The 17,519-nt window shown below is 45.7% G+C and overlaps 1 protein-coding gene across 12 annotated transcripts in view; it reads left to right on the forward strand.

The window, feature by feature from the left end:
• The window catches only part of LOC143487555 (3',5'-cyclic-AMP phosphodiesterase 4D-like), a 198,722-nt gene that overhangs the window by 155,134 nt on the left and 26,069 nt on the right, over nucleotides 1–17,519 (forward strand). For 6 of the 12 annotated variants that reach the window (XM_076986556.1, XM_076986557.1, XM_076986558.1 and 3 more), the window contains 5 exons: nucleotides 1,178–1,237; nucleotides 9,337–9,373; nucleotides 9,708–9,784; nucleotides 9,918–9,967; nucleotides 13,109–13,221. In XM_076986556.1, coding sequence (XP_076842671.1) covers nucleotides 1,178–1,237; nucleotides 9,337–9,373; nucleotides 9,708–9,784; nucleotides 9,918–9,967; nucleotides 13,109–13,221 — 337 coding nt within the window. The other 6 variants (XM_076986561.1, XM_076986562.1, XM_076986565.1 and 3 more) reach the window with 5 other exon arrangements.

Here is a 17,519-nt window from a genome sequence, read left to right on the forward strand (position 1 = left end):
TGTGTGTGTGTGTGTGTGTGTGTGTGTGTGTGTGTGTGTGTGTGTGTGCAAGTGCGTGCGTGCATGCGTGTGTGACTTAACCTGTCCGTACATGTTTCTGCCTTTCTCTGTTTTGCACTTACCCACTCACAACACATACACAGGACACTAGCTCTTTCACATGGACCTGGCCACTCACGGCAGGCAGATGCCTCTGTGTCTCTGCGCCATTTGAGATAAACGACCTGACGTCCTCTCTCCTTCTGGAAGAATCTTAAGAATCTTTCTTAAATGTACAGATGAAGTTCTTTAATGGCCAACCCAAGGCTGGGACTGTGTCTTAAACACCCAGTGTTCATCAGACACATGTGTCCATTAAACATGCAGAGTTCATCAGACACATGTGTCCATTAAACATGCAGTGTTCATCAGAGACATGTGTCCATTAAGCATGCAGTGTTCATCAGTGACATGTGTCCACATGTCTGCATGTGTGGATTGGGCATACGTGTCGGACAAAAGATGAATTGACTATATCAGCCTTCCTCAGCCCTGTAGCATCAGTATTTAATATCTCTGATGAGCATTGAGTGTTTAATGGCCTTTATGATTGGTGCCAGCTGTCAGATCAAACATGTAAATAAGAGTCAGTAAGTAAGTGTCATTCAGAAAAAAAAATTCTGGGGTCTGCTCTTAGACTAGTGACAAGTGGACAACAGCTAACTTCAACTGTAAAGACAGTTTTGCTAGACCTTTTAATATATTTATTCTCTTCTGTTTAGAACCTACTTGTTCTCCATCCTAATATTTATTCATGCAGTATGGCTCGGTAAATAATGTAAGAAATCTTATTTAAAACTGGCTGACTCATTTATTGACTGTGAAACTGTGTATCTGGTTGTTTTACTACATTCATAACAAACAGGGATTTAAAGTAGGCATTCTCAAACCTTATATGTGTGTGTGTGTGTGTGTGTGTGTTTATGTCTGTGTGTGCGCGAGTGTAAACATGCTTTTGAATGTGTGTGCGAATATATATATATATATATATGTGTGTGTGTGTGTGTGTGTGTGTGTGTGCGCGTGTGTTTGTGTGAGTGTGTGTGTGTGTGTGTGTGTGTGTGTGTGTGTGTGTGTGTGTGTGTGTGTGTGTGTGTGTGTGTGTGGGGCGTCTGATAAACTGTGTCCTTGTCTTCAGGAACCACATGCAGAGACCAGGTCTGGTCTCCCGGCGCTCTGAGCCTGTTATTAGTGGAACGTAAGTGCTGGCACTGACCCATCACCCGGCAACCGTGAAGCCATGGCTGCCTGGCTAATGGTCTGCCTGCATGACCTGCATCACTGTGCTCCCCCTCACACCTGAACTACATCACCTCACTCCCCCTCACACCTAAACTACACTACCTCACTCCCACTCAGACCTAAGCTACACTACCTCACTCACCCTCACACCTAAACTACATCACACCTAAACCACCTTACACCCCCCTCCCCCAACATTTAACATTTAATGCACAGAATAACTACTGAGGTTGAGCATCGGACGATGTGTGTTAAAGCTGTCGGGCGATTTGTATTAAAGGAATTGGTCGATGTGTGTTAAAGCCATCGGGCGATGTGTGTTAAAGCTGTCGGGCGATTTGTATTAAAGGAATTGGTCGATGTGTGTTAAAGCCATCGGGCGATGTGTGTTAAAACATTCGAGCGATTTGCATTAAAGGAGTTGGTCAATGTGTGGTAAAGCCGTCGGGCGTTAAAGCTGTCGGGCAATTTGTGTTAAAGCTGTTGAGCGATTTGTGTTAAAGGAGTTGGGCGATGTGAGGGACATTGGATGAAGGAAATGGTAAAAGGGCACGCAGGCAAAGTTAATGCAGAACACAGTTCCAACTATATGTTAACTATGAATGTGAGCTCTGTGGAAGCGCAGTGATGATTCATCACCAGGAGATGGTGCTATAAAACCTCTCCAATTGCATGCTGCACACTATAAACGAGGAAGAATCTTCTTGCAGCACAATGTCAGTGATCTTAAATCAGCCTAGAAGGGCTGTAAAGCCGCCCTTCAGTTCCCTTCAACATGTGCAGGTGCACTGGATTGCACGGCCCCTGTGGGTTAGTAGACACACTTTCCATTTAATTGTGTCATACAGGGACTAACGTCATATAACTGGCCTTCTCCTGACATGTGAGTTATTTTAACATTTTCTTAGTCATTTAGTCATCCAGTCTAATTTTTAATAGTAATATTCTAAAGCCAGCACGTTAATGCAAGCATATGTGTATGTATTTAAACTATTTAGCTGCACAGATGAATTACTGTAGGGGGTGTGGTTACCTTTCGTGTGTGTGTGTGTGTGTGTTTGTTAGTGATGGGACATCTGAAGCGAGGCTTCGAGACGTGTACCGAGTAAAAAGGGGCGTGTCCGATGAAGCCCCGCTTCGGAGCTTGTGTCATATTGAGCAAAATCACGTGATCAGCAACAAACGAGGCCTCGCATTACATCGGCGACGTCATTGCTTCATTTTGCGTATCGTTTTTCTAAATAAAAGCGCTATGAACCCTGTTGCTTCGTGGGTTGTAGTAGGTGGTTAAATTTAAAATCTGGAACGTTCTAAATTCTTTTTTGTTTGATCAGGATGTATATCAGATTCACACATCAAAAACAGACTAAAAACCATTGGAAGAGGCAAACCTTATTTGTAATGTTAAAAACATTTTACGTTTGGCAGACGCCCTTATCCAGAGCGACTTACATTTTATCTCATTTTTATATAAGTGAGCAATTGAGGGTTAAGGGGCACCTCGGTCATGGCCTCAGGTCTGGGGATCGAACCCACGACCCTCCGGTTACAAGACCAGTTCCCTAACCACTTCCCTTCCCTAACCACCAGGCCATGACTGCCAAACCAGATCTAGAACCCCCAAGAAGCAATTATTTTAAACACATTCTGTTTTTTTTTAAATCATTTTCTAACTCAAAATATTCAGTCTGCCTCAACAATCACTCAATTCCCAATATAGTAAAGTACAACATATCTTCATTGTCAAATAAGTCCATGTGACATACAAGAAAACCCAACACAACCACTAATGGTCAAGGATTAGATTGGCTACAAATCATTTTAATAATTAAAACATGATTTAATTGATTCTCCTGTTACTAAACATGAGTTTGATTGAAACTTTGTGACAATATTGCATTTACAAATTTTTGAAAGTATGATCCAACTGAATGACGAGGCTGTTATTTTCACCAGCAGATGTCACTAGTGAGTGATGAATGAAGCCTCGAGTAATGAACCTTTTTGCAAAGCAAAGGGTTGGAAAACTTCATTGCTTCAAGAGGCTTCATTTGCCCATCACTAGTGTTTGTATGTATATCAGTGGGGAACCGTCAGGGCCCTCTACGCCCTCTCAGAGGGCCTAAAATATTCTTAAAACATAAATATATATAATACAATTTATCCAATTTTATTTTATCTACCTACAGTTTGACAATCAACATCTAAACAATTACAAAAATATAAGCAAATAAATTATTCAACCGTGTCTATTTAATCTGTGTTGGAAGGTGAGGGGTTAAGTGAAAGCCTGTGAGCCTGTGTCTCCCCCTATCAGCACTGTGATGCCCACTGTTCATTTACAGAGGGCCTGGCAGTTATAATTCAGCGCAATACCAGTTTCAAATGATAGTAAAATTGATCAATCTTATCTTCCCTCTTAATGGGCGGGCTTAAATGTATGATAATTTCTGCCCGCTTTTGCGACACTATCTGGTGTTAGCGTACCACCGCTAGCTAGTTTTGATCAGAGCTATATAGAGAGCCATCTATATATATGTAACGATTGCGAGCTAAGAGGCGGACACAAATGCTGAGGAGAGCAGGGTTTAATGCAGGGGTGCCCACAGTTTTCAGCTTGCGAGCTACTTATAAGATGACCCAGTCAGAAAGATCTACCGGGGTGGCGGCGAACGTAATTTGTCGAGCGGGGGGGGGGGGGGGGGCGGCGAACGTAATATGTTGAGCGGGGGGGGGGTGGCGAACGTAATATGTTGAGCGGGGGGTGGCGAACGTAATTTGTTGAGTGGATTGCAGATTTGCTACCGTGAATGTCAATCAAAATACAACTGTCAGTGCAGATGTGCGATTCATCTACTACTATTTTATGTGACGCGATCTACGCACATTCCTTCGCGATCGACCGACACTTCCTTCGCGATCGACCGGTCGATCGCGATCGACGTAATGAGCACCCCTGGTTTAATGGCTGGAGTATTAACATAGGGGGTAAGAGGGTGACGAGGCATACTAATAAAATACAACTATCACAAACCAAGAACTAATAACCAGACAGGACGACTCAGAATACAAAAGAAAGAGGAAAAACAAATACAAGAACTCATTTATGGAAATGTGGGAATGCTTTGGGGACGTTTTGTTGGGAAGAGTAAAAATCACCATCAATGTTAAATGTGTGCAGTGATATGGCATGACTGCCACCAAAGCACCTGTGTAGAAAAAGAAAGTAATAGAACAGTTATTACTGTTATTCAATAAAGCGCATTTCTTGCAAAAATGAGCTTCTTGAGTGAGTCTCCTTCTTCACCGGCACTACAAGTAATGTCACGAAGTGGGCCTCTGGGCGATCTGCGTCAACTGTTGGACGAGATCGATGAGATGGACGAATTGGTGCAATGGGAAGAAAGAGCACTAATGAAGCTGCGGAGAGATGCAGATGGACGGAGCGTGGCGAAGACAAAAACCACGGAGCAGCTACAAGCTGAGCAGCGAGCGTACTGGCCAGAGACGCGGAGCGGCACCGCCTGCATCAACGACACCCAACCAATGACGGCGATGGAGGCCGCAGAGGAGCGGGGATACAATGCAGGTCAGAACAGCGTACGTGCGGAGCGTGCTAAGCCGGCTTGCAGCGAAATAGCGGCATGTGCCTCGGGCCAGAACAAACTCATTACGCCGCTCCAACTGCCCATGTATGACGGACTTTCCGACTGGGCTGAGTCAGCTGAAGATAAATGGGAACAGAATGGGATGGTCGGACTACGACACGGTGGCACATTTGTGCCTATCACTGCAAGGCCACGCTAAGTGTATGCTCATTGAACTGAGAGAGGAGGAACACGACAATCTAACCGTGCTAGGCAGGCAGCCGTTGAGCGCCGCGGCGAGGCAGAGACTGACACTAAGATGGCGTGCACGTGCCGAACACCTCGCGCTATTGGCAGCTGACATCACGCTGCTGCTACGGCAGACATATCCGGCATTCCCAGAGGAAGTCAGGTTGGCCTTAGACAGGTACGTGGAGGCACTGGAACCTTTTGAGCTACAAACGCACATCCTGCTGAAGGACCCGGCGTTGCTGGATTTGGCGATCGAAGAGGCAGAGAGGGCGCAGATGGTGCTTTCCAGAGGACCCACAACGCGTCCAACGGCTGCTGCAAGACTGGGGCGAGACACAGCGGGACGTCGAACGATGACATGCTGGAGATGTAGGCTACCGGATCACAAGGCGTCCCAATGCACGCTCGAGTCCTCGCTACCTTCACGCCGACTGGGCATAAATGGACGATACACCTCCCTGATGGGCAATGACAAGCCAGTGAGTGCCTTAATTGACACCGGGTCAGCCGTTTCCATGTTACCCTACAACACTAGGGCAATTAGGTCTAATGTGAGGATTTTGGATGGTGAAAAAATTAGCCTTACCACAGTAACGGGTGAGAGGCTTGTGCTTGGTGAACACACTTTAGCGAGGGTAGACTTCGGGCGGGGGCCCTTCGTACATAAGTTTTGTACTTTGTACACCGCTTCATGGCCTTACTGGCAGCAGGGCGAGATTCGTGTGGTCACCCGAGTATGAGAATGCATTCAGAGAGTTAAAGGATAGACTGTGCAGCGCGCCCGTACTGGCCTATCCCAAATTTGACACAGACTTTATTCTTGACATAGACGCGAGTGACCATGGGGTTGGTGGTGTACTCTCACAGGTGCACGAGGGCACGGAGCACGTGATCAGGTACTTTAGTTGCTCCCTGAGCAAGACAGAACGTAATTACTGCATCACTAGACGCGAGCTGCTTGCAATGATAGCATGCCTGAAAAACCTCAGGCCGTACGTGTATGGTGTGCCTTTTCGCCTACGTACAGATTACGCATCGCTGCAGTGGCTCCTAAACCTCCGTGATCCTGAGGGGCAGCTGGCCAGATGGCTGACATTGTGCACCGACCAGGTAGAATCCACGGAAACGCGGACGCTTTGTCGCGCAGACCGTGTCAAAGTGAAAGCTGCAAACACTGTGCTAAGGCTGAGGTGAGCGACCCTGATTTCGTGCGCTGCGCTGCGCTCAGACCGATAGACGAGGCGCCCCAGCTGGAACTCGAGGCTGTACCGATTGAACAATTTAGGGAAGCCCAGTTGGCTGACCATGAGATCGGGTGGGGCTTGAGGCACTTGAAGGCTTCCTCATCACCGGTGTGGGACGATGTATGCCCGCTAGGCACTGTGGCAAAGGCGATTAGGTCCAATTGGGATAACATGTGCGTGAAACAGGGAATGCTGTGCTGTGAGTGGTTGGAGCTTGTCCGAGTGGTTGGTAATTCGGACAAGAGCATACTGCAAAACGTGGTCCCGGTACAATTAAGGGAGAGAGTTCTTAGCTCGGTGCATGGTGCGCTCGGTAGTGGGCACTTTGGGGTATCTAAGGCAAAGGTTTTGGTGGCCAGGCTGTAGACGTGACGTCGAACTATATGTCCATTGCTGCGACACGTGCGCCGCCAAAAAGGGACCAGCGAGGAGACCCAGGGCGCCGCTGATCCCTATGTGTTCGGGTTCGCCAATGGAAAGGGTCGCCGTAGACGTCATGGGTCCCTTCTCCGTTACAGAGGCAGGTAACCAATACGTCCTCGTCGCGATGGACTACTTTACAAAGTGGCCCGGACCAGAGTGCCAGCACGACGGCGACCACATTGGTCAACAAAATTTTCTGTCGATTTGGGGTCCCAGAAACTTAACACAGTGACCAAGGGCGAAATTTTGAGTCTGAGGTTATGGGTGAAGTCTGCAAATTGCTAAGGATCAGTAAAACTAAGACTTGGGAATGACTGACGCAGGCACGTAAGTGCACGCCCTCCTGGAACCCATAGACATTGCATTGCAGCGCCTACACTTTGAAAAAAAAATAAGAACATGAGAGTCTATGAGAGCAGTCGGGGCGATTTTCAGTAGACTAAAATCGCCCCAAAAGGGGCAGTACTACAGGGAATGCACCTCAATGCTGATTGGATAATGGCATTCAGAGGCAAGAGAAACTGTCCAGAACAGGCATAGCTAGTTAAATACGTGATAGAATGTGAGAAAAAAAAATGTTTTCATCCTTTCGTGGTGCGTCGCCCAATCGCCCTAATGAACAAAGCGCCCCTGGTGTAGTCCTGGTGAGCCCATTGCCTCAAGGTTCGACATGTTGTGAGTTCAGAGATGCTCTTCTGTATGTCACGGTTGAAACAAAATGAGTTACTGTTGCCATTCTATCAGCTCGAACCAGTTTGGCCATTCTCTTCTGACCTCTGGCATCAACAAGACATTTATGCCCACAGAACTGCCGCTCACTGGATATTTTCTCTTTTTTGGACCATTCTCTGTAAACCCTAGAGATGGTTGTATGTGAAAATCGCTGCAAATCAGCAGTTTCTGAAATACTCAGACCAGCCCGTCTGGCACCAACACCTAGTTGTGTGTGTGTGTGTGTGCGTGTGTGTGTGTGTGTGTGTGTGTGTGTGTGTGTGTGTGTGTGTGTGTGTGTGTGTAAGCCTTGAGTGATTTTCATGGGGTTCAGTCTTTTGTCTGAGACTCTCATCAGCAGTCCATCAGTCTGAGTTGAAGGCAAAGAGCTTTTTAGTTAGTTTAACCTGCAGCAGCTTCCTGGCTGTAAATACAAACACAACCACACACACACGCATACATACATACACACACACACACACACAGAGCTCATTTGCCACGTGAAGTTCATGGAGAATGCATACATGACGGAACTCCATATTAGCCTCCTTTTCAGTGTCTGATAGCGGCTGATGGGCTGATGGGCTGAAATTTGTCACTGCAGTCCTGTTTTCTCCAGACTGAAGCAATTGTTGTTAAGTACCGTTAGATTGTTCATCCACAGCAGTGGCCTTGAGCTATGAGTTTATTTGTGACCTATTCCACACTCTAATTGGATAAGAGGGCATGATCCTCCTCCTCCATACGACCTTTCATTCTATGCCACGTGAAGATGTGGTGCTCAGTGACTCAGTCGCAACACACACACACACCCTGACCCATACCCTGACCCATACCCTGACCCTCAGCCTGAGCACCCCGTCCATACCTTGACCTCCGACCCCACCTCCACGCATGCTGCCTGTTCCACTGCCCTCATCAGGAACTCCGGAGCTCTGCCTCTTTAGCCACAATGCTACAGATACTGGCAAGTGGATTTTCGTTTAACAAAATGTTTGTTTTAGTTGTGTAGGTGCCTCAAGGTTTGCTCTTTTGTTACACCAGAAATGTGCCATTTACCATTTTTAAAATAGTCACAGCTAGATTTTCAAATTACATACCCCTGATTTTCTCAAAACTGAGGACCTAAATCGAGTTAAAGTTTCTTTCTTATTGCAACAATGTTGTGTTTTTGTAACACTGTCAGTACCTACGCACCATGCCGTTTACTGCAAATGATTTAGATGGACCACAAACGAGTCTGCTGGAGACCCAGATCAAGGAGACAGAGTGGTGAGGGAGGAAGAGGTTCAGAAGGCAGAAGTTCTGAGTAGGCCTGCTAACAGATGGATTTAGCGCTGACCTTTCCGATGTAAGCCCAAAACGGTATCTGTGAGCTCCCAGCGCTCAGTGCCGCTCTCTGGCTCACACTAACCCATGATGTCGACGGCTACTTTCGCTGAACCAGCACCTGTGTTCCTCAGTGGAGGGTCTCCCTTCCCCCCACGTCCTGCTAGCTAACTTTGACATTGTTCAGAGATGCCAAGTGAGAGTGCACACCCCACCCCCCTCTCACTGTCTCCTTTCTTGTCACACACACATCTATATCACTTCAGCTTAGGAGAAGTTAGAAAACATAGCTTCAGAACTCTCCACCCTGGCATTCTCTGGCCACTCCCATTTCGAGCATCTGCGCTTGCAGAAAATCTTTTGCCATGCATGATATGGTTCTTTTTGTGACGACAAACTGCATGCGACATTCCAGGCATGTATGGCAGGTGCTCCACCTGTGTAGCATGGGAGATTCTTCTGGGTCTGTCACTATGCTGATTCACTACATGTGTCTGTTTACCTTGCAGTCATGGGGATGACCTGATCGTCACACCATTTGCCCAGGTTAGTGACATCAGCACCTTTAAAGTGTAATGATTGCTAATGTAGCTACATGTTCAGCTGATTTCAGCTGGTAACCAGCATTAGGTCTTTTTGGTTAATAACCAAAATCATTCTGTGTTTAAGGTTTTCTAAAAGAACAATTACTTCTTTTTTCTGCACTCAGTCAGGTGCAGGTGTCCCACAGATGCCAAACGTGTGAGATAAAGAAATATTCAGTCCCCAGACTTTTCCTGTGTGAAAGCAGACCTTGTTGGGTCGAGGAAAAGACATTCCTTAAAGCTTAAAGCTGATACTGTGTGGCTTCAGATTCTCTTTCCCTTTTGTCGTTTTCCAGGTTCTTGCCAGTTTGAGGACGGTAAGGAATAACTTTGCAACACTGACCAACTTGCAGCAAGACAGAACCTCATATAAGTGAGTAAACTTTATATTCCATGCAATGTACAACTCATTTAAAGCTACAAATTAAGACACCTGTGAATAGATAAAGAATCCAAATCAATAAATTATCACACCCATTATCCTTCATGTCATGGATATTTTGCAGACGGCCCCCGATGTGTAACCAACCACCGCTCACAAAAGCCTCCTTTACAGGTGATATTACTGTTATTGTTACTTCTGTCTTTATACAAAGAGTGATGTTATTCTTCTCATAGATCAGGGGTGGCCAACCCGTCATAGACCAAGAGCCAGACAAAGAGCCGCGGGTTGGCCACCCCCGTCATAGATAAAACTAAGCAGTCATGAACACAGTATTAAGATCCAGATAATGACCTGACAAATACTACAGTAGTTCAATACAACTGCAATTCAATACTATAGCAGTTCAATACTACTGCAATTCAATACTACAGCAATTCAAGACATACTCCCTGCAGACCTTGTCTTAACTTTTTGTTATTTACAAATTCTGCCAAATGTATTATCCCAAATTTTCTCAGTGATTCTGTGGCTGGATGACATCACTTCTGTTCTTTGTTGTGCTCTACAGTTGGAGGTTTTGTGATTCCTACTTCAGGACTTGTCATTCCTGTCTTAAACCCCTAGAGAGAGACAACCAACCAGCTTTGAGCTCGCAATTCCATAACCAGAGAGTCCTACTTGAAAAGAGCTATATCAATTACTGCACATTCATTTATTTCATATAATTTTTGTGTGGGTTCTTAGGTAGAAAATTAAAATAGTGTAAATATACAGCAGTGCCTCTGATCACGTTGAACTCCTGTATTAGGGGGTAAAGGTCATGGCCCTAGCACACTGAATACATTGGAACCCTGAGTCAGTTTGCCTACTAACCTTCTGACTACGAGACCTGTCATTCAGTATTTCATGCAATAGGCCCTCACAAGAAAACTTGTAGCAAGGGTGCAACACATAGCTGGCTTTGTCTTTCTCACCTGTGAGACAGCCAGGCGAGAATAAGCAGAGCTCCCAGTGCAGCTCTGGGCCACTCCGCTCCGCTCATTAGCCAGAGTTTGGCTGCAGCCTGGCTCTGCACTCAGACTGTGCAGCCTCAGAGGAGCTGGCCTCTGGTGTCGCACTAAACACGAGAAGAATGCTGTTGACGTCAGAGGAGATGTTGTCAGCAAGGACAGTGGACCGCTGCACTTGAAATCTCCCCACAGCCTTTTTGAAAGGAGGGGGAACAGAGAAAGATGGGAGAAGAGAGAAAGATAGGGGAAGTGACAGAAGGAGCTACACCCTCCCCACCTGTCACTTTGCACATTTCTCTGCTTTATTCTTCTAAATCCCCCACCCACCCCACTATCTAACCCCCCTCCCCCCCAGCGCCCCCTGCCAAATACATATGTCAAATTCACAGTGTGTTAAAAGGTGACTGGAAAAGAATACCAGAAGGGTCTACAATGGTCAGGCACGCAAGTGTGTCTGCGATTTACTCTGAATTTTATTCACAATGCCACTTGACTCACGTGTGATAATTAGGATTCAGTGAGTACCCCTCTCCAAACACACTTTCCAAGTGTTTTCAATATTTTCAACACAGGTGTTGGCAGCACATCCTTCCTGCTGTACCTCTGCTTTTAATAATCCAGGTTTACCATGAATTACAAACAAAATAAAAACAAATACAAACCTGGTCATTAACAGCAACGCAGCTGCTACTGCGTACGAGTGCTGATCTGAAGGGATATGTTCTGGAATGGCCTGAGGTAAACTCGCCCATCCTGCTTTGTCCTGCTGAAACATAATGGCACGATGCTATCAGGACCCATCTGCAGTATTAGTGCAAAGGGATGTTCTGTCTCAGTCTGCTTCAGGAACTGCCTTGTGTTCACGTATGTTTCCCCCATGAGATGGTACCTATGCACATACACATGCTGTTGACACAACACAGGCTAAATTAAATGTAATAACTGCCCTACATTCAATACTTTAGTCCATTATAAATCTTATATAAAAAGAAAGTCACAGGTATGGATATTAGAAAACTATACTCACAATTCTAAATTATAATGCGGTCATAGTTTTTATGTAGTTTAAGTTTACATTTACTTTTCCTAGCACTTAGATTAGGTTCATACTAACACTTAGATTAGGTTCATGCTAACATTTAGATTATGGTTAATCTTACACTTAGATTAGTGTCAGTGTTACACTTAGATTAGTGTCAGTGTTACACTTACATTAGGGTCAGTTTTACACTTAGATCAGGGTAAATCTTATACGTAGATTAGTGTCAATCTTGCACTTAGATCAGGCTCAATCTTACACTAATACTGTCATACTGTAGGCCCTGCTCCCATTACTCATACAGTTTAAGATGAAGGCTGCTCGGCTATTGCAGCGCTCCTAAACTCCAATCTGTGAGTCCAGCCCAGGTTTTCTCCCTGTCCCTGCGTCGTGCTCTAGCTCTTTAGGTTTGTGGTTTCACAGGAAGCTGCTTATGTTTGTGTAAAGCAATGCCTCCTAAGTCATGTCTCTGTAGCTCTTCCTCAGTCACCATCTGCTCTTTTTTTCTAGATATATATTTATTTTAATGTAATTTTTTTTTTTACCAACTTGGATGATCAGTTTGTGTGAAGGAGCCCACTAGCACAGGAGGAGGACTCCTCACTCTTCTCCTGGTGCTTTATATGGGGCTCTGGTTCGTTGGATGGAGGGAGCAGTGTAAGAGGTGCGTTCCGTTTCTCTGTCTGCTCCTTTTGCTGAGACGGGAGTGCATGACTGAGGGGTGAGGGCAGTCCCTACAGAAGTTTTCCCCTTCCTATGACATCTGCTGCTCGTGCGCAGCCTAACAGACCTGTGCTGGAGATTGGCTGAAATCCCGAGCTTTGTTATGCCAGGCAGAGACACATTTAGCTCAGAGTCCATGAGAGGATTCACAGAGGATTTGGTACCTGCACCAGTGCCTGTGTTGATGTGTACTTGGAGAATGGCGCTTTCTGTAGACCAGGAGATCTGCTCTTCTGGACTACCATCTGTCTGAAGCCCTTACCTTAGGGCTCCTTGTGCTCCTGTGGACTAAAGTCAAATTGAAGTTGATTGAAGGAAGGGGATTTTATTCACAAGCCAGTGTCAGTGCGTCGTCAGCCCCAGAGCCCCTCTTGCTACTTGGATGGGGGGCTCTTCATCTTCATTGCGCAATGAAGAGTCACCCATGTGTGCACACCAGACACCCCGACATGGCCATCTACAATGTGGAGGATGCTCAAGAAGCCTCGGCTAGCCCTGTGAAGCGCCTGAATGACCACCCCCTCCCTCATCTTCCCCCAGAGGAGGCCTACCAGAAGCTGGCCACCGAGACCCTGGAGGAGTTGGACTGGTGCCTGGACCAGCTGGAAACCCTGCAGACCAGACACTCAGTCAGCGAGATGGCATCCAACAAGGTGAGTCCATCTCTGAACGTCATGGTCCACGTTTACTGTCCACGCTGTCCACTTTTACTAATGCACACTTTGCACACTAAAACAGTAATGCTACGGTACCAGTCCCAGCAGCAAGGACATACAGGGAGACCTCTTCTGTTTATTTAACCATTGTTTTACTTTTACTCTGTGTTTTGTCTGCATGATAGTTTAATATGGCTTGCCGGTTTGAGTTTTCTGGTGCTCAAATGCTGCTTCATGCTCAGCACTGCATTAGTGGGTGCATGAACTCCATTCAGGTCCTGTTTTGTTTATTGAGGTTAGCAGACATTAACAGTATATTGCACAGAGTCAGGGGAGGGTAAGGAGACAGGGATGAGAGAGAGAAAGAAATCTACAACATAATGAAGGTTATTACACTCCACTTTCTGATAGTATAGCGTTTGTTACCAATGATTCATGTTAATATTTTGTGAAAAAGGATCCTAGAATTTTTCATCACACAAAAAATCCAGAGAGTGTAATTAAGCTTCCAGAAGTCAGATAAATGAGTCATGAGAATGTTTACAGTAGTGTTCCTGAAGGAACCTTGAAAGCCTCAGTACGTCGAAGTTAGTATTACTTTGGTAGCCATTGTCTCACTGCACATCCCCATTAAGTAACCAGAGTAGATGGCCGAGCCCCAGACACAGTGATACATCACAGTAGGAGCACAGCCCAGTGGACCCTAAAAGTAGAATGTGTTTACTTATGAACTGGTGATGTAACATACGCATGCACACACACACGTACACACACATGCGCGCTCGCGTACACACACACACACACACACACACACACACACACACACACACACACAGCAGTACGCTACTGGCCTCTGGTCCTTTTCACATATATGAAATATTTCCTGGAAAACCATGGTGGTGATGTCTAATAAAGAAGTTATTCTTTATTCTTAACACTAAACCAGAGAGAGAGACTAACACCAACACAGAGAAACTAACACTAAAACAGAAAAACTAATACTAAAACAGAGAGAGTATAACACTAAACCAGAGAAAGAGACTAACAATAGACCAGAGAGAGAGACTAACACTAAATACAGAGAGATAACACTAAATCAGAGACCAACACTAATCCAGAGAGACTAACACTAAAACAGAGAGAGAGAGAAGACACACAGATACTCACAAACATATACACACACCAATAAATAAAGAGGTGCCCACAAACACTCTCAGTCTACACTCTCAGAGAGAGAGGAGAAGAGGGTATGAGAGAGAGAGAGAGAGAGAGAGAGAGAGAGAGTACTGGATGATCACAGACCATGCGTCTCCTCCCAGCACTGTGGTTTGAGGCTCAGGGTGCTTAGGTCCTCTGCTCTGGAGCTGCTGGACTCCTTCAGAGCCGTGACCGCAGAGGCAGCGGTGCTCAAAGAGGCCGCCGAAGGCTTTAGTGGAAGCCAACTGAAGTGTGCATCAGCCCAGCCCAAAGCTTCTGCCTCCTCAGGAAAATGCTGACCTTCCCTGCCCAGAAAGGAAGGCACTCTCACAAAACAGCCCCTGAGGAACCAGCATGTTGCATGTTGCATAGTTTAAGGGCAGCATATGCAGATTGCAGAGACACAGAGGGACACGATGGCACACCAGCTGTACAGGAATATTGTCTCTAATCTAGCGCTAGGAGTGAGGACAGCTGAACCTCCACAAAGCTCACACATACTTTTTCAGGGACTCTTTTCAGGGTGTCTAGTGACCTTTCTATGCTATAGGATTTCTGCTGCTGAGGGACTGTGGTGTGAGTTTCCTGCCATACTAAATACACTGTGTTCCAAAATTATTATGCAAGTAATATTTTCTCAGATTTTCCAATATTATATGAATTGCAGTCATTGTAATTTTCCAGTCATCAACTATTAGAGTACAATTGAAAGGTTTTTGGCAATGAACTGCCAATGATATCAGTATATTTTAAAAAAATAAAACACTCAACACTGCTTCTGAACTCTCTCGTCCATTGAATTTGTCAGGTTTTGGATGGTATCTGCTTCTATTGTTGTGCATGAGGACAGAATACCCTCCCAGAGATGTTGCTTAGATGTGAACTGTCTCCCGCCATCGTAGACACTCTCGCCATCGTAGACACTCTCGCCATTGTAGACACTCCCGCCATCGTAGACACTCCCATAGACACTCGCCATCGTAGACACTCCCGCCATCGTAGACACTCTCGTAGACACTCGCCATCGTAGACACTCCCGCCATCGTAGACACTCTCGTAGACACTCGCCATCGTAGACACTCTCGCCATCGCAGACACCCCCGCCATCGCAGACACCCCCGCCATCGCAGACACTCCTTCTGATGATGCTCCAGAGCAGGGGCGCTCATTACGACCGGTCGATCGCGAAGGAAGTGTCAGTCGATCGCAAAGGAATGTGTGTAGATCGCGTCACATAAAATAGTAGTAGATGAATCGCACATCTGCACGTTCGCCGCCACCCCGGTAGATCTTTCTGACTTGGTCATCTTATAAGTAGCTCGCAAGCTGAAAACTGTGGGCACCCCTGCTCCAGAGGTTCTCAATGGGGTTGAGGTCAGGGGAGCATGGGGTCCACACCATAAGTTCGTCTCATTTTATGCACATAGCAGATACAAATGTGTTCTTTGCCGTATGAGACGGTGCATTATCATGCATGAAAATGATGTTGCTGCGGCAGGAAGTGCTGTTTGAGAAACTCCACATACATTATGGAGGTCATTTTTACCCCTTCAGGGATCCTAAAGGGGCCGACAATCTCTCTCCCCATGATTCCAGCCCAAAACATTACTCCACCTCCTCCTTTTTGGCGCCGTAGCCTTGTTTGCATGGGGTGTCCATCAACCAGCCATACTCCACTCCATCCATCCATCCATCCTCCACTCCAACCATCTGGCATTCATCGGTGAACAAAACAGTTTTGAAGTCAGTCCATGTATTGTTTGGCCCACTGGAGCTATTTCTGCATGCGTGCAGTGGATAGAAGAAGTCGACAGGATAGTTTACGCACAGCTGCAAACCTCTGAAGGACCAGAGAGAGAGGTTCGGGGGATGTTGGAGGCACCAGCAGCTTCAAAAACTTGTCTGCTGCTATGACGAGGCATTTTTACAGCTGCTCTTTTAACCTGACGTAATTGCCTGTTGGAAAGAGTCCTCAATTTTTCCTTATCAGTACGCACACGTGTGTGCTCTGAATCAGCTACATACTTCTTGATTGTGTGATGAAGTGTCTTGGCAATGTTGACTGTAGTCATACCTTAAACTAAACACTCCACAATTTGTTGCTTCTCAGTAGCCGAATCCTTTTTCTTTCCCATTTGGCTGAAAATGTAGGCTGCTTAATAATGTGGGACAGCCTTCTTAAGTAGTCTTGCCTTTAATTGGACACATCTGCCAAACTAATTAGCACAGGTGTCTGCAATTGCTGCAGAGCCCTGACACACATCACCATCAATGGGTTTAACTGAAACCAAGAAATTCTTACCTTATCACTCCTAAACAGTTTTTGTATAATAATTTGTGTTATGAATAGCAACGGGCAGGCGTGACGCAAACGCAAGTTATAATATATTTTAATAAAGGGGTGGAACAAAACATTTTAACAGTGCAAACAAGGAGAGAGAAGCTATGGCTATGGTAATTGAAAAACTATGTCTAGCATATGCAACAAACAGGGAAACCTCAAACATGACAGAAACATTAAATACATTATGAGATGAGCACATATCTAGAAACAAATGCTAAACTGAAGCAGACAACATAGGCAGCTGAACTAAGCGACTACAATGCGACTACGAATAAACAGAACATAACGCACAAGGAGTGAGATGAGCTGCACTATCAAAATGGGGAATAAAACAATACAGCAATTAAATGCATTTTAAACCTTGCCACTGGACAACGAGGAAAGGATAACAAAACACAGAACAAACCGGGAGCAGGGAGAGCATGCCGAAATGACGAGGAGTATGAGACAGGATAACAGTGATAAACACCTAGAGACAGACAATGACTGCCCAGGGAACTGGGAAACGTGGGGATTTTAAACACTGATTCAAGTGATGATAGATGAGACACGGCTGGGAAATAATGATGAAGGGGCAGAAACACAAGGATCGGGGGTGATAGACAGAAGGGAACTATGGAAACCAGGAAACCAGGTGGATCTAGGCAGATGACTCTGGATTGGGGTGGAGGGCGGAGCTGGATGTGAACACATTTATTATGTAATGGTATTTTATTATGTAATGGTATTAGTGGTGAAAAAGAATGTGTTGTCA

Source organism: Brachyhypopomus gauderio, unplaced genomic scaffold (genome assembly GCF_052324685.1).
Source record: "Brachyhypopomus gauderio isolate BG-103 unplaced genomic scaffold, BGAUD_0.2 sc47, whole genome shotgun sequence".
Taxonomy (NCBI): domain Eukaryota; kingdom Metazoa; phylum Chordata; class Actinopteri; order Gymnotiformes; family Hypopomidae; genus Brachyhypopomus; species Brachyhypopomus gauderio.